We start from the raw sequence: 18294 nt of genomic DNA, 5'->3' as shown, positions 1-18294 counted from the left end.
ATGGTGGTCCCAGTTGCCCTCTGGGTCTGGCTGCTGCACTCAGCTGCCTGCTTGGCCAGCGGGCATGGCCCAGCTGGCAAGAAGGAGATCAGCATTGACGGGGATCTAGTCATCGGAGGCCTCTTTCCTGTACACGAGAAAGGTGTGGGGAGTGAAGACTGCGGCAAAATCAATGAACACCGGGGCATCCAACGTCTCGAGGCTATGCTCTTCGCCCTGGACGAGATCAACAAGGACCCAAGCATCCTGCCAGGGGTCATGCTGGGTGCCCACATCCTTGACACCTGCTCCAAGGACACTTATGCCCTGGAGCAGTCACTTGACTTCGTCCGCGCATCCTTGACCAGGGTGGATGGCTCTGAGCATATCTGCCCTGACGGCTCCTATGCTGTCCATGATGATGTGCCTACAGCCATCACTGGTGTCATTGGGGGCTCCTACAGTGACGTCTCCATCCAGGTACCCCACAGGAAGGCGAGATGGTCTCAGATTGGCCTGAGTGGTTGGCAGAAACGGCAGTGGGGGATAACCTGGTTACAGGGCTACAATATCTCAGCCTTTATTGTCCCAGGACTGCCTCAAATTGGGAAGCTCTGGGCCCATCCTCTTCCTTGGCTACGTGCCTGCTTCCTTCCCTGGGAGTGTGTTGCAGGGGTGTGTGTCTGAATTTCTGCTAAAGAAAACCTCCCATTTCTGTTTTCTCAGGGCTTGAAGGGCTGTAGCTACCCTCCTCTCCCTTGCGCCCTTCCACACCAGCCCCTTGCTACCATTATGATCTGCTTGCTCTGAGGTTACGTTGTGCCCTGTAGGCAGTGGAGGGGATGACGGCTCATCAGGCGGGAGAGCCATGAGGCTTACACTAGGAGCTATTTCTCTACCATGGTGTTCACAGCCTGTTCTGGCTACTAATTTGGGGATCTGCAGCCCTGCCAGTGCCTGGGCTACCACTTGAGGTCTCCCCATCTCAGGCTGTGGAGGACCTTGCTGGGCCTGCCCAACACCAGCTCCTCAGTAGAGGCGTTTGCAACTTGGGCCATGCCAAAATCATTCCCTGCCAGTTCCCTCTGAAGTGGACACCGGCCAGGCTGGGAACAGATGGGAAATACTTTATTCACCTTCTGTGGCTTGCCAAAGCATGAGAGCTGTAGCGGGGGCTCCTTAGCCAATGATTATCTTGATATTCAGGTCCACGCCATCCTCTGTGTTGTGGTGGCCAGCCTGTGCCCTCAGCTCCCTGCTCTTCCACCAGCCATTTTGGATGGTGTGAGCTGCCTTCTGGTACTTCTTGTACTGGGTCCTGGCATTCCACATCCTGGCATGGGCCTGGAGGATGACCCTTGCCCTCTCAAGCCTCAAGTATGCCGACAGTGCCTGCAGCCGCTTCTCTTCCCGCTGCCGGACGATGGCTCAATGCCACCAGGCCTGGATGCTGAACACACTGTTCACTGCCTGCCACAGGGCCCGGCGGACCAGCTGCCCACGCCACCAGGCCTGGATGGCCACAGCTGCGTTGGCATGACATTCCTGCTGTGGAGATGAAACATGGGGTCCCTTGGGAACATGGCATACATTGGCGACCTGGGGCTGATCCAGGCCAGGAGAGGAATCAACTCTTCCCCATGGTCCAAGACAAGAATTTGGGGACTGAATGCAACTTGGAGGTGGTTCAAAATGAACCGAAAGTGGTGTTTTTCTCCTGGTCATATTTACTGGTGGGACTCATTGCTGCAGGAGTTTGAAAGCTAGAATTGTGTTTGAGAGGAGACTGGGCAAGAAGTTTATGGAAAAGCAACCTCTCGAAAGTTACTAAATCCATAGAAATAGCCTCTGGGAAAGTTGCTGAGCTGCAAATCCCTGGAGACTAGGAACATATGCGAGGGAGGTGTCACCCAAACTTCCTTGGGCAGCCTCTTTGGCTGCTGCCAGGGATAGATATGTCACAGCTGCTCCTGGGCCTGCAGGCACACTTGTTCGTCAGGAGATGGCTAAATGCTGCCCTACGCATAGACTGCAGCCTGTAGTTATTGTGTCACTCAAAGGTGCCTAAAACAACCTGCTTGGGAAGTGTGCCCTGGCCCAGGTGCAAACTGGGATGCAAACCCTGCACATAGTGGGGCAGAGATGGGGGAAAGAGAGACTGCAGGAGGTGCTGTGTCTCCCCAGTTTGGTCCTGTGAGGGTTCATGGTGTCCGTCTGTCCCCCTGCCCAGGAAATGAGCCTCTGCATCCAGCACAGGACTGGGGCCAAGGCGAAGGAGGGAGTCCACTCACCACAGTCCTCATGAGCTGCTCTGGAGGAGCCAGCTGCTATGGGACATCTGCATTGTTCCAGTCCCCCCTTCCCAGAGCAGCACTGGGGGCTCTAGGCTGCTTCATCATCCTGACACCTGGCTGTTGTGTGTGGTCATTCCCTGGGGATGTTGCATAGTGGGAATAAGAGTGCGCCAGCACCCAAGGTCGGCTCACTTGCAGCCCCATGACTCCTGTTTCTGGAGGGTTTGATGCACTGGTGAGTGTGGGGACACCCTCCAGTATGGCTGTGATGTCTCCTGACATCAGAATGGCTCCTTGGGGCCTCTCCAGCAGGCCTGTGGGAGAGGACCCAGCTTCCAGGGCCCTTCTTGCCTGTGACAGGTTGGATGTTAAAGCCATCAGACATGAGGCGGGGGGGGGGGGGGCCACAAGGAGATGCCAGCTAGGATGTTGCTTGCCAGGGTCCCAACCTTACCATCTCCTGCACCAAACCCAGGCCAGTTATGATGGCCAGCTCCACATCTTTGCTGGGTTCAGCTGAGAGCATTGCCTAGATGGGACAGGGTACAAGAAGGAGACAACCTCCTCCACATCCTCCATGCCCACCTGCAGGAATGGACGTGTCTAGCATCCGAGACCTGGACTGTAACCCTGGATGCAATGCAGCTCAGCTTCCCAAATCAGTGGTTCTGTGAATCCAGGGGCCAGCTTTGGCAGGAGGATGCCTTGGAAAAAGCATCCTTCCTAACGATGCAGCCAGCTAGAGGGGCCAGCCAAGACCCTGGGGCTGTCGACCACATGCTCTCTAAGATTTTGCAAGTCCCTAGGGCTTGTCTAAGCACACCCACCAGTTCCTGTGTGCAGCCTTCTCTCTGCAAGTGCCCATGTTTCCCCACCTGTAGGATGGAGGAAACTGGTGCCTAGTGATGGAGACAGTGCACTGGCCTGGGCTGCCTGGGTGCTTTTCCCTCCTCTTGCTGTTCAACTTGATTCCAGGGCATGTCCCAGCACTCACTGCCATATCCAAGCACCCTAAGGTGCCCTGAGGCTGAGGGCACCTCTTGAGACAGCATGCTTCCGAGACAATTAGGAGAGAGAATTTTTGGGTTGTTCCAGGGTACGTGGAGCCCTGCAGCTGGCCCATGCACCTGGCCAGTGAGCCGCAAACCTTACTGGGGAGGAACTGTTGTCTGACAGCTCCCACCCCAGGCTGAACCTACACAGAGGCATTGCTGCTCTCTGGGGCCTTCTTCCCATTAGGGGAAATAATTTGCTGTTAGAAGCATATTTGTCCATGTTAATTAAGCAGCATGGCTCTTGCATGGGGAGCAGGGAGATGCATTCAGGCTCCCTGTTTCCATTGGCCATCAGGCTCCTGAACCCCCCCCCCCCCTTCCCCCAAACTGCTCTGAGAGCCTGGATTTTTAACAGCCTCATTAGCAGTGCTTTTTCCCCTTTGAAGGTAATGAGTGTTTCTGCTGAGCGGCTGGAAGGTGCAGCTGCGCCAGGCATTTGCAGGGGGCTATGGGCTCATGGGCTGCCAGCAGCCCCCTCCCCATATTCAGTGCCCTGATGCCTCCCTCTGGCCCAGGAATGGGAAGGCAAGCTATGCAGGGAGCTCTCACCCTGCTCCTGGCCCTTTTTCCCTTCCTGCAAGCAGTGGCGATGCTGAGGAGGCCCTCCTTGTGCTGCAGGGCTGTGAGGTGCATTGGCTTTATCCTCATGGACAAGCTGTCTCTCATGGGTTGCCTGTGGTGGATTTTCTGCTTTTGTGATGAGTCCATTTACTCATTCCCTCTCCACCCCCCTGCCCTGAATTTCGGAGGGGACAGTATCAATATTAAAAACAAAGGAATAAGCGGGAGCTGGAAGGAGCAGGAACCCAGCAAAATTTCTGTGCTTCCCAAGAGCAAGTAACCACAGTGCAGCTGAGGGACTGGGCTGAGGAGATGACCCCAAGTCCCTCTGCCCACTAGGCAGCATGATGTACCTTCCCTGGCATGGGAGGGGCAAGTAGGCAAGAGCCAGTGAATGGCCCTGCTGCAGCGCCGCAACAACCAGCTAAGGTCTCAGACACGGCTGGGCCTTCCTGTGGGTCCTTCCCTATGTTCTCTCTATCCCCACCCTTGCCAAGGCCTGGCTACCTTTGGCAGCAAAGGCTAATGGCTGTCCAAGGACAAATAAAGGAGCAGAAGCTCTTATGTGAGACTGGTGGGTTGTTGAAGACTGGTAGGCAGCTTGTGGGCTGAGGCTGCTGCAGCTCTACAAGGACCACACTTACAGCTGTGTTCCAGCACACACACAAGGGCTTGGACGATCCTGTAAATATACCCTTCCACTCATCTGTCTGCCCACTGTGAGCTGGTTGCTGAGTAGTCAGGGTCTCTGAGCCACCAGATGCAGGATTGCTCTACAAGCACACTACTGTGTTTAGGATCAATGGGGTGGTTGGCTGACCCTTTAACTCTTGGTGTTGGGCAGAGATCTTACAGTGGGAATGTCCCTCTTTGGGGCATATCTTCAGAAGAGCTGCAGGAGCAGACCATAGCTGAGCAATGTCCCTTGCACCTTATGCTCGTCCCTCTTCCTCCATACAGGTAGCCAACCTGCTGCGGCTCTTCCAGATCCCACAGATCAGCTATGCCTCCACCAGTGCCAAGTTGAGTGACAAGTCCCGTTATGATTATTTCGCCCGCACTGTCCCGCCAGACTTCTACCAAGCCAAGGCCATGTCAGAGATCCTTCGTTTTTTCAACTGGACCTACGTCTCCACTGTGGCCTCGGAAGGTGACTATGGTGAGACAGGCATAGAAGCCTTTGAGCAAGAAGCCCGCATGCGCAACATCTGCATTGCTACCTCGGAGAAGGTGGGGCGCTCCATGAACAAAAAGACCTATGATGGTGTGGTCAGGGCTCTGCTGCAGAAGCCCAACGCCAGAGTGGTTGTGTTGTTCACCCGGAGCGAAGATGCCCGGGAGCTGCTGGCGGCTGCTCACAGAGCAAATGTATCCTTCATGTGGGTGGCCAGCGATGGGTGGGGAGCCTTGGAGAGTGTGGTGGCTGGGAGAGAAGCTGTTGCCGAGGGAGCCATCACCATTGAGCTGGCAGCATATCCCATTAAAGAGTTTGCTGCCTACTTCCGTAATCTCAACCCCTATAACAACAGCCGAAATCCCTGGTTTCGGGAGTTTTGGGAGCACAAGTTCAAGTGCAGCTTCCACACCCAGGACTGCAGCCGGTACTCCCTAAAGACGGGCAAGTTTGAGCCAGAGTCCAAGATCACATTTGTGGTTAATGCAGTTTATGCCATGGCTCACTCTCTTCACAACATGCACCAGGCTCTGTGCCCCAATGCTACCAAACTCTGCGACTCCATGAAGCCTGTTAATGGCAAGAGGTTCTACAAGGACTTCATGCTCAATGTTAATTTTGATGGTGAGTTCAGAGGTGGAGAAGAGGTTTGACTACCCATCTGAAAGGGATGGGTGGAAGGGCAGGGAAGATCAAGGAGCGCCAGATTTTACCTATAACCCTACAATTCCTCCAGTGTACCCAAACTGAGAGCCCTCACACAGTGGTGTGGCTTTGCCAGGACACTAATAGCACACCATCATTCTTTAGAGGAAATCCAAGCTTTCCCTTCCCAGGAGAAGCTGGCAGACTACTATGGCTGTGTGGGACTGGGTTCCACAGGTTCTCCCCCACACCTCCCCCCCAAAGTAAATGTTTCTTTGGAGACTTCAGCTGCATGCTCTGTGATTTAGTCCCCTGTTTCAGGAACTAAACTGGAGGGAGACTGTTGATCAGGGACCCACAAATCTGGGGGTGAATCTGAAATACATCCTCCATAATCTGGGCTGAACCTGGTTACCTGTGAGTAATTCAGAGCTGTGCAGGTAGTAGGAGGGCAACAATACTGCACAGGAGCTCAAAATCCAACCCCTCCCTCCCCCCCCCCCCCCCCCCACACACACTTTGCCTCTGCAGAGTTGGCCTGGGGCTACCAAGCTCTTAGATATGTGGGGAGATAGTTCTCCACCATTACTTTCATCATTCTACCATGTCCATGGAAGCAATTACTGCTGAGTTATCATGAAGGCAGGGAACAGGCTGGAAATTTGCCTTGACCTTAGTGGCTTGGACATGTCCCTTTAATCTGCTGGATGCAGCCTCTTCTCTACATTGGGAGCAAGTGCTTTCCTGTCCAATGGGGGTGTGTGTGTGGGGGGGGGGGGTCAGTGGGCTATGATGAGCAATGCTGCTGCAACATACTGGCAGAGTGGAGCCAGCTTTCTGAGCAGTGACTGTCTCCCCATCTCCTCCCCCCAGCTCCATTCAGGCCAGCAGATACCGAGAGCATTGTTCGATTTGACCGCTACGGTGATGGGATTGGGCGCTACAATATCTTCAACTATCACCACATGGATGGGCGGTATCGCTATCAGAAGGTGGGCTACTGGGCCGAGGGGCTCATTCTCAACACCAACCTCATCCCATGGGCTGAGACATCTGTTCCTGTGTCCCAGTGCAGTGACCCATGCAAGAAGAATGAGATAAAAAGCATGCAGCCTGGAGACATATGCTGCTGGATCTGCATCCCCTGCCAGCCTTATGAATACCTGCTGGATGAATTCACGTGCATGGACTGTGGTCTTGGTTACTGGCCCAACGAGACCCTGAATGGTTGCTTTGAGTTGCCCCAAGAGTACATCCGCTGGAAAGATGTTTGGGCCATTGGTCCTGTCACTATTTCTTGCCTGGGATTTATTTCCACCCTCTTTGTTTTTGGGGTCTTTATCAAGAACAATGACACCCCCATTGTGAAGGCCTCAGGCCGGGAACTCTGCTACATTCTCCTCACAGGGGTCCTCATGTGCTACAGCATGACCTTCATCTTCATTGCAAAGCCTTCCACTGAGGTGTGCACACTCCGGCGCCTGGGGCTGGGCACATCTTTTGCTGTCTGCTATTCAGCCCTCTTGACCAAGACAAATCGCATCGCCAGGATCTTCAGTGGTGTGAAGGAAGGGGTGCAGCGGCCCCGGTTCATAAGCCCCACATCGCAGGTGGTCATCTGCATGGCCCTCATCTCCTGCCAGCTAATCATTGTTGTTATCTGGCTGCTGGTGGAGACCCCTGGTACAGGCAAGGAGACTGAGCCTGACAAGAGGTACATTGTTACCCTTAAGTGCAACAACCGTGACTCCAACATGCTCATCTCACTCACCTATAATGTCCTCTTGATCATCCTGTGTACGGTGTATGCCTTCAAGACACGGAAATGCCCCGAAAACTTCAATGAGGCCAAATTCATTGGATTCACAATGTACACAACCTGCATCATCTGGCTGGCCTTCCTGCCCATCTTCTATGTGACCTCCAGTGACTACCGAGTAAGAGCCTGAGTTTTGGGGGGGGGGCTCAGGCAGGGCCTTGCCCAGCTGGTCCTTGTGATATGGGCCCTGCAAGGCCTGTGGATGGGAGATGAGTGACTCTGGGGAAGGGAGTCTGAGACTGGAGCTCATAAAGGTGATGGTCACCTACAGCTTGGGGCATTTGGGACTGGGTGAAGCATGGCCACAGATGGTGCTAAAAGGGTGTGTCTGAAGGGGCAATGGTCCCTGGGGGCATGACTGCCCCTTGGCAAACTATTGGCCAAGGTGAGAATGGGGCACGTTGTCCCTGAGCTCTCCAGAGCACCCACCTGACCTGCTGCCCACCCTTCCAAGCCCCTGCCCTGCAGTAATTGCCCGCCTTGGGCCTGGCTATGAGAGGGGCACAAGACAGCCCTGATCACCCTCTGCCCATTCCCCCCCCCGTATACAAACACTGACCATGGATCTGGTGCAGTCTAGGGAGGCCAAGCAATTCTGGAGAGCAGGGAGCACCCTGTGTGGGTCGGGGGAGCCAGCAGATGCATGGCAATGTTCATTCCTGAAAAGGGGCAGTCCATGTCTGTCCTCCTTTCTGGGCTTTGTGGGTGCCGGCAGCGCAGGGAGATGATGAGAATGGCTGTGCTCTTGATTATCTAGAGAGAAACAGCAGCCCCTGGTGGGAGCAGAAATGTGTGTTACAGCAGTGCCAGAGTCCAGTTCCACATCAGGAAAAGTCCAAAATGGGGATGTTTGCAAGGCAGTGGAGAAGCAGTGTGGCCCAGTGCACAGAGCACATCGGTGGGCTGTTTGGGGCATTCCCAGGGTATGCCATGCACAGGTAGCATGTCCCTGTTGGGACAGTGGCCTTCTGCCCACAAGTCTCCATCTGGAGCCTGATAGGGGATTTTTTTTTTTTTTTTTTTTCCACGGCATTAGGGTTTCAGCCTGCTAAGTGAGGCCACCTTGATGGGGAGATTTGGTGTGGGATGTGGCATCCAATTTACCTGAGTGGTACAGGCAAGTGAGAAAGGGGAGCTAACAATGGTCGCTGGCCCCAAACCCTTGTCCCTGGCTCCATGTAGGTCTCAGCTTGGGGAAGGGCAGGGAGGAGTGTGCTGGACCTGTCCCCCACCCAGTGTGTCCCATGAAGCAGGATGCACATGGCAGTGGCCCTTCCCCATGGCTCAGCAGCAGCCTCTGCACCCTGGAGCTGGCTGATGTACCAGGGCAGGCTTCGTCTTGCCCTTCTTGGGGCAGAAGGCTCACGGCAGACCAATTCAGAGGTGTTTTCTTGGCATCCCATTGAGCCTGCAGGCCTGGCCTGATGACTGCCCCCTCCACTGCCCCGTCTCCAGGTCCAGACCACCACCATGTGCATCTCAGTGAGCCTCAGCGGCACCGTGGTCCTTGGCTGCCTCTTCACCCCTAAACTCCACATCATCCTCTTCCAACCGCAGAAGAACGTGGCCAGCCACCGCGTGGGCACCACTCGGTTCAGCGTGGCAGCTGCAGGCTCTAGCCAGTCCCATGGTGAGTGCAGCAGGGCTGGGGGAGAGGGCTGGGGGCCAGCACCCCACTTCTTGTTGCTGGGTGGAAGACACCAGCACGGGATCCTGGAGCAAAGCTGGGATGGGAGTAGGACATGGCTGAAAACAGGAGAGTGAAAGACATTGTTGTGTGCCCTACTGATCATCCCTGTCCCCCATCCCAAATCCTGATCCTTACTGTTTCGCATGGCTGCTAGCCCCAAGGCTGTGGCACAGCCTGCTGGAGGTACTGCTCATGGGTGCCCATTGCCCCATCCTAGTGGGATGTAGTAGCCCTGAGCACCCATTGCCCCAGTGGGATGCAGGCACCCAGGGTGCCCATTGCCTACACCAGTATGATGCTGTCACCACAGGCACCCATTGCCTGTTCCCCCTCCCACCCCCACCCCAGTGGGACACAGCTGCCCCGACACCCATTTCCCACCACAATGGGGTGCAGCTACGCTGGGTGCCCATCGCCCACACTAGGGGGTGCAGCTACCCCAGGCATCCATCACCACAGCCCCATGAGGTGCAGCCACCCTGGGCACCCACTGCCCCACACCAGGGGCATGCAGCCACCCTGGGCACCCATTGCCCACCAAAGTGGGATGACCGGGGGGGGGGGGGGGGGGGGGAAGGCTGATGCCAGACTCCAACATGCTGCTCACTGCCACCTTCTTGGCCAGGCTCTGCCTCACAGCATGTGCCCACGGTGTGCAATGGTCGCGAGGTGGTGGACTCCACGACATCATCCTTGTGAAAGATGGGATTGGCTGGTCTGACGTGTTGCAGCTCCTGCCGTCCTGCCTGCAACCCCAGCCCCCTTGGGATTTTCCAGCTCAACCAAGAGCTGCAAGGCTGCACTGCACCCAGGCTTGCTCACCGAGGTGAGGGCACTGCCAGAGGCAGAATCCGGAGAGCAGGACCCGTCCTGGCCTCATGCGCTGCTGCTGGGGGCCCGAGCCAGCAAGGAGGCTCAGCCCCCAGTCCAGTGTGAGCCTCACGGCCTGTGCATTAAGCCAGGGTGCACAACATGCTTCCCTCACACTGAGCTGTGTTACGGTGTACTTCTCTGGCACTGAGCTGTGTTACACTGCGCACTTTCCTTTCACTGAGCCACATCATGTATCATGCTTCCCTCACACTAAGCCATTACACATTGTGCTTTCTTGCACTGAGCCATGGCATGCCAGGCTTCCCTCATGCTGTGCTGTTACACATCATGCTTCTCTCATGCTAAGCTGTGTCACACATCATGCTTCCATCATGCTGAGCTGTTACATGTCACACTTGCCTTCCACCAAGTCATGTTACACATCACGCTCTCCTTGCACTGAGCTGTTACCCACTGCACTTCCTTCACACTGTGCCATGGTACATGCTCTTCTTCCCTTGTGCTGAGCTGTGTTACACATCATGCTTTCCTCTTGCTGAGCCACGATACACATCACTTTTCCTTCACACTGCAATGAGCCATGTTACATGTCATGCTTCCCTAGGACAGCCAGAGCTGGGCACTGGCCTTTGGCACAGTTTCACCTTTTCCCACTCTTTTTTGTCCCGGGCTTGCAGGGAGCCAAGAGGAGTCCAACAGCCCCCAAATACGTGCTGCCTCCCACCTATGCCGCTAGCCCCAAGTGCCCCTCGTGCACCCTAGCTGAGCACCCATGGCTGCACTGGCCCTAGTCACACCTCCCCTTGCCCAACAACCTGAAAAAGCACAGCCAGACTGTGCCAGAGTACTCTACCTATGTATTCTCATGGTGTTTTTAGTTTTTCTAGAGTATTTCTTGGCACAAGGCACTGAGGGCTGAAAGGGTGACAGAAAGCATTATGTCTAAACCTCCATTAGAGCCCCTGCTCAGCCCGCTGCAGAGCCCAGGGGTTCTGTTTTATGGCATTTGCCTATGTTGAGTGACTTGCACCATGTATTTGAGCCCAACCAAGTTTTTAAGAGTAGATTTTTTTCTGTGAGCAAGATTGTGATTTTTTGGGTAATTTTATGTAAATAAAGTGTTTTTTTCTTTAATTGACTCCTCCGAGAAGAGGGCAGCTGTCAGGATGCAGGGCCGTGAGAACCATGGCACAACTTAAGGTGCTGGTGGAGGGCCTGCAGGCAGGGTTTGGGGCGGGGGGGGGGGGGGGGGGGGGGGGGAGTCACACACTAAATCCAGTGCTGAGGGGCAAGAATGCTCAAGCTCTTCCTGTCGCAGTAGGGCAGCCACGCTAATGACACCAAAATCAAGTCTATGAACAACAGAAACTTTAATGAAACAGGGGACAGGGCTGGGGGACAGTGAGCAAGGGGGCTAAGAGCTGTCAGCTGTTCCTGCCCTCTGCTTCAGGGAAATGATGCAGATACTGTTTTTGGCTTCTTTGATTCTCCACCACCGGCCCAGCCTGTAGATGAAAAACAGATGAGGTTGAGCTGCTGCCTGTTCTCACAGCAAGCTGTGTCCCCCCTCCTTATCCTGGGCAGGACACTGGATCAAGGTGCCCAGCCCTTAGAGGGGGCTGGACCCTGTGCCCCCACCCACCCAGCTGGAGCTTTGCACCCACAACCCGGGGGAGAAGGGGCAGTACCGGTGCTCCTGCCCGAGGCCAGCCACCAGGAAGTCACCTGCCACTGAGAACTTCAGGCTGTTGACAAAGCCGACCTGGAGGGGAGAGAATGGGCATAAGGACCAGGCAGCTTCAGCATGGCAATTTTGCTCCTGCAGTCACTCAGCCCTCACCTATGGCCTCCTGGAAAGCCAGGTGTTGAGCCAACAGAACAGAGTCAAGCTCTCCAGCATCCCCAGCCTCCCCCACCTGCCCCATCCGTACCAGGGGGATGTCAAAGAGGGGCTCCAGTTTCCGAAATCCCTCGCCGCATTTCCACAGCCTCACGCTGGCACTGTGAGAGCCTGGGGAGAGGAACAAAGACCCCCCCCCACCACGCACCCCACTCTTAAGAAGGGAGTAAGGCCCCCTGCCTTGCTTCCCCCATCCACCACCTCAAAACAACAGCAAAAGCAAGGGTCTCACAGCACGAGGCACCTGTAGCGACAAGGTCACTGTTGCGCAGGGCAGCCACTGCTGAGATCCAGTATGGCTGTTGCAGGCTTTGGGAGCCATGGGTGCCATGAGCCTGCCTCACTAGCGCCAGTGGCTTCTTCTTCGTCAGCCCCCATAGAGCGATGGACCTGCCCAAGGGGAGCGGGTGGTGATGGAGGTGCAGGGGGCACTACTATACCCACGCCCACTCCCAGCATGGCCCCGTCCTGGCACTCACCCATCATCTGCACCTGACACCATGTGCTCCTCATTGATGAGCTGAATACAGTCAATAGAGCCCCTAAAGAGAGTGGGTGTTTAGCATTGATTATTAGTGTGCTTTGGGACCCTACTGAGGGAAGGGAGATAAAGCCCCATGCACCCAAGAGCTCACCAGGGCACCTGCTGACTTAATACACACATTCACCCCCACCCCAACCCACCTGCTGACAGCCCATGTGAGCCCCCTCATTCACCCCAGACTTACTGGTGCCCATAAAACACAAGCTGTGACTCCTCAGGAATCTTCCAGACCCGCACTGTGCCATCCCGTCCCCCTGATGTCACACAGCACTCGCGGCTCAGGCTGTCCAGCCCTGTGATGATGTCCTGGTGCCCAAATCTGGAGGGGAAGAGAAAAAAAACAAAACAAAACAGCTGCCCTGAGTCACGGCTCTCTGCTCCCCTGCCTCTGTCTCTGTGCAGGGCTGCTGGTACATCCCAGACCAGGAGTGTCCTGGAGTGCCTCCGGCCAGCAGGCTGGCCAGATGCTGTGCCCAAAGAGTCAGTGGTATGCTCTCTTCACCTCCCACCGCCTGACCAGGGTCTTACAGGGTTTCTATGTACGCATTCTCCGCCACATTCCAGACCTTGACAGAGCGGTCATGGGAAGCACTGTACAGCTGGTGTGTACCCTTCTGGAAGGACAGGCCCTGCAGAGGAACAAGAAAGCAGCTGGACATGTGCATGGCCACAAATCTCCCCTTCCCTTCCCACCCATCCCCAGGGATCACCCCAAGGCCAGGGGATGCCCCACAAACTGACCGCCCTGTTCAGAGCGACCATGCATCCAAACTACCCCTTTGGGGGCAACAAGAGGTTCTGAGACCTCCAGAGGCCCTGGGATGGGACTGATGAGCAGTTACAGCTGGGAGCAGGTCCAGCAAAGCCCATCCCCCAGACAGAACAACAGGGAACAGAAGGAGAAAACCAGTGCAGCACTGCATGCCCTCAAATGAGTCCCTGAGCCTTCCTTTCCCATTTTCCAGCTCCTGCTAGGTAGGAGCCATAACCAACCCCCCCTGTAAGAGTCACCAGGGACAATGCAGTTGCACACAGCTGCCTGACTCCAGAGGCATCACAGCCAATGCCCAGTCCCCACCACCTACTCACCGACACAGCATCACGATGACCAGTGAACTTGTACAGGTGCTTGCAGGTGGCTGCCTCCCAGATCATTATCAGTTTGTTCCTGTCTCCAGTCGCCTGGCAGGAAGCAGGGGATGCCTGAAACCTTCCCCTTGGAGACTCCCAGCCCTCCCCAGCTGTGGGGCAAAACCAAGGCTCCCATCCCCCTGGTCCCATCCTGGGAACACACCACCAACTCTAGAAGGGGTGGGGGCTCTTTTAACCTAACAGGGTAAATCTGCAGCTGCAAAACTACCCTCCAGGGCTGTGGGAAGAGATGCAATCCCCACCTTCTGGTTGTCTTCACCAGAGGCTCCCAAAAGTGCAGGAAAGGGGCCAAGCAGTGCTGGTGATGATGCCCAGCCCCAGCCAACAGCACCAGCCTCCTGTCACCTTACCAGGTACTTGCTGTCTGATGAGATAGCCATGCAGAGGATATGAGCTGTGTGCCCCACCTGCTGCTCTTCAGTGCCCTTCTTCCCTCCAGGCACCACACACAGCCTCTTCCCACTCTCCACCTCCCCTGCAGGAAAGGTAGCCTTTGTCAAATGATGGAAATCCCTGCCAACCCCCCCCACAGGCCAAGCTGGCATTTCACTCCCCCCCCCCCCCAAAGGGGTGAATAAACCTTGCACAACACCCTAGAAGAGGCAACCACGATGTCCCTGGACCTGCCAAGGGTCAAACCCCAGAGCCAGTGGTCCCCATGCTCTAGGGAGAGCTTCTCTTTTCTCCCCAGGATCCCAGCACCTCCTGGGACAGCTAGACAACCTCAGCAAGACCCAGCAGTCCTACTGTAGCAGGGTCTCTGCAGGGTTTAAGTGGGAGAAATGGATAGATTCAACCCCTAAAGAAGAGGGAACCAGACTTGCATTTAATGATGGAGCCATCCTTGGCAGCTGAAAAGATGAACTTGTCATCTGGAGAAATAACAAGGCAGGTGATGGGCAGCTGGTGCCCCCGCAACACTCGGATGCTCGCTAGATCTGGAGGCTGCACCTGAACAGAAAGAGCAGGTTGTGAACAGGGCCTCTCCCTGGTCTGGACCCCAAGTGCTTCCCCAAGCACAAGGGTGCCCAGGCATGCTGTGGCTTCAAAAAGGTCAATATCCCTACACAGCAAAGGGCCCCAAAACAACCTCCCTCCCTTCCTCCAGTGCACAAATCAAGCACTGCCAGTGTGTCCCAGGGAGGGAGAAGGGCCCTTGCATTCAGCAGTAGTATGGGAAGTCCACACATGATGACTGTGGCAGAGCAGGGGCCATGCCCCTGCCAGCACTGTCTGACCACACCAGCTGCCCACGGTAGCGTTTCCCTGAAGGTGAACAGTATGGTGTGCCCAAAGCAGAAGGGGCTCTCCCAAGCCTGACAGCCCTGAATACTTACATCTTTGGCAACCAGTCGCTGCAATCGGCCCTTCTGCTCGAGCTGGGGAAGAAGGACAAGCCTCTATGAGAAGGGCCCCGAAACACCTCCGCACTCCCAACTGGGGGGAACAGGCACTCTGTCCCTGGGGGTTGCTGTCTCGAGGGAGAAGGGAAGGACCCTCTGGGTCCCACCCTGGAGGTGGGATACAAGCCATCCCCAGCCATGGGGGTGCACCAGGTCACCGGTCTCCTACTCACCACGTCTTCCTTTAGGCGGTCGCCAATGAGATCCTCTGCAAAGGCTTCTTCCTCTGCCTTCTCCTCCTCTGTGCCAGACACCGTGATGTAAGGGCCAGGCTTGTATCTCTGCCACCTGCCAGGCTCAGCTCCTCACCCCGCTGGGCCGGGGCCTCCCATTACAGCAGGGATGCTGCCCTCCCCTCCGCCCCACTGCCAGGGCACAGTGCCAGGAGCTGTGCCGGTGGGGCTAGGCCCTGCAGGGCCCCCGATGCGAGGCTCGGAGCCCAGGGAGCCCCGAAGCCCAGGGGGCATGGGGAGGGTTATGGGGTTGCCCTCTGGTGGCTGCACTCCAGCTGCCCGAGTGAAAGAGCCTCTCTGGGCCGTGCCGGCCCCCGCGACTCACCGTGCTGCCGCAACTGCTCCAAGTACAGCTTTGCGAGCCGCAGCTTCTTCTCTTGCGGCGTCTCCTCCACCTCCTCCTCCTCCGCCGCCGGCGCCGTCTCCTCCCGCCGGCGCCGCCCGCCCGCCGCGGGGCTGCGGGGACATGCGTGAGCGCCGGTAGCAGCCCCGGTAACGGCGCGGCCGCCCCCGCCCCGCCACCCTTACCTCTCCGCCTCGGAGTCGCTGGAGACCTCCTCGTTGCGGTGCCAGCCGGCCGCTGGCCGCGCCTTGCCCTCCGCGCCCGGGGCCTGCAGAACACACCGGCTCGCTCAGCGGGGGGACGGGCCGGTCGCGAGAGGCCCCCCCACCCCCGCGGGCCGGGCCCTCCCCTCACCACAGCCCGCTGTCGCCGCAGTCGCCGCCCCGGCGCAGCCGCCCGGCGCGGCGCTTTCCTTTTCCTGCCGCCCGCCGCCAACGCCATGTTGCCGCCGCCGCACGTGGTGCCTCGCACCGCCCCCGTCCCTGGCTGCAGGCGGCGCAGCCCCGCCCCCGCTTCGCCGGCGCTCGCTGTGGCCTCGTGGCCCCGCCTCCCATCTCCCATTGGCGGGCCGCGCTGTCCTTCGGACGGCAACGTCCTTCCGCCGGAGGCGGGACGGAGGGGGTGGGGCTCGCCATTTCCTGCGGGGCGGGTCCCGCTGCTGCCGCCGGGTGTCGCTGTGGCTCCTCCCCCCCGCGGCCCTTCCGCCCGCCTTCCGCCGTGGGGCCCTCGTCCCTTCCTTTCTCTCCCTCTCCCCCGTCTTCCTCCCCATTTCCTCTCCCGCTTGCCCTGGTCTCCAGTGCGTTCCCCTCCGTGCGGTCCCCGTATCTCCTGTCTGTGCTTCCGTGTGTTCCTCTGCGTGCGCTGTCCCCTCCGGTGCCCCGAGCTGAGGAGTCCCGGCCCCTTCTTGGGTGTCCCGGTCCTTTCTGTGCGCGTGCTCTCCTGCCCCGCACACCTTCGGGTGTGCTTTGCGCCCACCTGGTTCCTCCCGTGCTTGCTCTGGCCCCGCTGTTCTCATGCGGGGTCGGGCCTTTGGAGCCCCAGCCTGCTGGGGTTCCCTCTATGGGTGGTCTGTTGCCCTTTCTCATCTGTCCCATCCGCTCGAGTTGATTTGGGCAGGAGCTGTTCCTCACCTTGCCTGTTCTTAGGTGCTGTGCTCCACTCCTGTTGGCTCTGCACTGCTGGCCTCCATCCCCCTGGGCTCTCTTACCCACTTCATTCCCATCTGTTAGAGCTTGGTTCACATTCCTCCTCTCCATTCCCCTCCCTCTTCCCCTCTGTGTTCACTCTGATCGGCTCTGTCTTGTCTCCCTGGCTTGTTCATGCTGGTCTCCTCTGTTCACCACTATGTTGCCTCCGTTCCCATCCATCCCTCTCTGTGTGGGAAGGGAGCGGGGTGCACATGGAGAGGCAGGGAGGTGACTGGAGCACACAAGTGGAATGGCACACAGATGAGGGAGAATGTAGTGGCTCAGTGTGCGTAACCGGGAATGGGGGAGCCGCAGCTCATGGGGGAAAATGGAGGGGATCAGAGAGCACAAAAATGGGCACAGAAGGAACAAGTTCACACCTAAGAGCATGCCTGGCGATGGGGGGGCAGTAGATCAGAGCGCACAGGAAGGTGAGTGAAGTGGCTTGTAGTGAACACAAAGGGAAAGGAAGTGGAAGAAAGGACATCGAGGCAGATGGTGGGACTGATGTGCTCCTGGAGCAGAAAGGAAGGGAGCAGAGCCCACAAGAAGGCTTCCGAAGGGGAATGGAAGGGAGCAGAGCTCAGCCAGGGAGGGACAGTGGGAAAGACAGCACACAAGAGGACAGGGACAGGGTCAGAGGTTGCCAGAGTGCATATAAAGCGAAAGGAAGAGAATGGGGATGTGGGGAAGGGGCACACATGGGATCAGAGTGCTATGGAAGGGGTTGGCATGGACCAGGGTTCACAAGGGAGAGTAGACAAGTCTAGATGACACACAAAGGGGAAGAGAGACCATAGGGAGGGTGTCAGCCCCAAGAGTAGGGCTGCTCTGTGAGGGATGATAAGCTTGGGAGCCTACAACCTGTGTTGTGCTTGCAATACAGGCAGTTCCCTCACCAGCAGGGCACAGTCCCACAGCATCTGACCAAGGGGGGCAGAGCCAGGTGGCTGATAACAAGCTCCGCTGAGGGTCCCAGGCAAGGTGAGGTAGGTGATGAACCTGGCCAGAGTCCATCCAGGGAGTCCAGTTAGGAGTAGGAGATGGTGACAGAGATAGGACTGAAGACAAGGCTACCGCACAGATCCAAGGTCCACACACGAGACAGTGGACAGAGACAGGGCTGGAGACAAGGCCACATCATACATTCAAGAGGTCCATCCAGGAGATGGAGACAGGGCTAGAGACAAGGTACCTACAGCATAGGTCTGAGGTCTGTCTGGGAGCTGAGGACAGAGACAGGCCAGATCTGAGGGCACACACAAGAAAATGGAGCAGATCTGAACATGCCTGGAGAGTAATGATGGGATTGCAAAGGCATGTGGAGGGGAGTGGCATGGATCTGTGCACAAACAAAGGATAGGGCATAGGTTTTGTCTTCACTCACAGGGAAAGGAGTAGATCTGAGCTGGCACAGAGAGAAATGGAGCTAACATGAAGACGTGGAGGGGATGTGAATACTCATGGAAGTGAATGGCTGA

The 18294-nt window shown here is 56.9% G+C and overlaps 2 protein-coding genes across 4 annotated transcripts; one reads left to right on the top strand and one right to left on the bottom strand.

Annotated features, from left to right (window-relative positions):
* GRM2 (glutamate metabotropic receptor 2) lies at positions 1 to 9933 on the top strand. The gene is made up of 5 exons (XM_013955521.2): positions 1 to 459; positions 4850 to 5687; positions 6582 to 7645; positions 8983 to 9157; positions 9843 to 9933. Exons 1-5 carry the CDS (start codon positions 1 to 3, stop codon positions 9914 to 9916), a joined length of 2610 nt encoding a protein of 869 aa, XP_013810975.2. The 3' UTR covers positions 9917 to 9933.
* A 1471-nt stretch (positions 9934 to 11404) lies between these two features.
* RRP9 (ribosomal RNA processing 9, U3 small nucleolar RNA binding protein) lies at positions 11405 to 16099 on the bottom strand. 3 transcript variants are annotated; one of them, XM_067303686.1, is made up of 15 exons: positions 15981 to 16099; positions 15812 to 15894; positions 15609 to 15739; positions 15224 to 15291; positions 14985 to 15026; positions 14472 to 14598; positions 13998 to 14122; positions 13585 to 13677; positions 13024 to 13124; positions 12680 to 12814; positions 12431 to 12493; positions 12184 to 12341; positions 11983 to 12062; positions 11740 to 11813; positions 11405 to 11556 (listed from the first exon to the last, which is right to left on the bottom strand). In XM_067303686.1, exons 1-15 carry the CDS (start codon positions 16065 to 16067, stop codon positions 11466 to 11468), a joined length of 1458 nt encoding a protein of 485 aa, XP_067159787.1. In that variant the 5' UTR covers positions 16068 to 16099; the 3' UTR covers positions 11405 to 11465. The 3 variants fall into 3 exon arrangements, with proteins under 3 accessions (XP_067159787.1, XP_067159788.1, XP_067159789.1); XM_067303687.1 differs by having other exon boundaries at positions 12196 to 12341; XM_067303688.1 differs by lacking the exons at positions 11405 to 11556; positions 11740 to 11813 and having other exon boundaries at positions 12019 to 12105.
* Positions 16100 to 18294: the final 2195 nt, after the last annotated feature.

The sequence above is a fragment of the Apteryx mantelli genome, chromosome 12 (genome assembly GCF_036417845.1).
Source record: "Apteryx mantelli isolate bAptMan1 chromosome 12, bAptMan1.hap1, whole genome shotgun sequence".
Lineage (NCBI taxonomy): Eukaryota > Metazoa > Chordata > Aves > Apterygiformes > Apterygidae > Apteryx > Apteryx mantelli.
The sequence above is the reverse complement of the archived record's forward strand: the minus strand, read 5'-3'. Positions and strand labels throughout refer to the sequence as shown.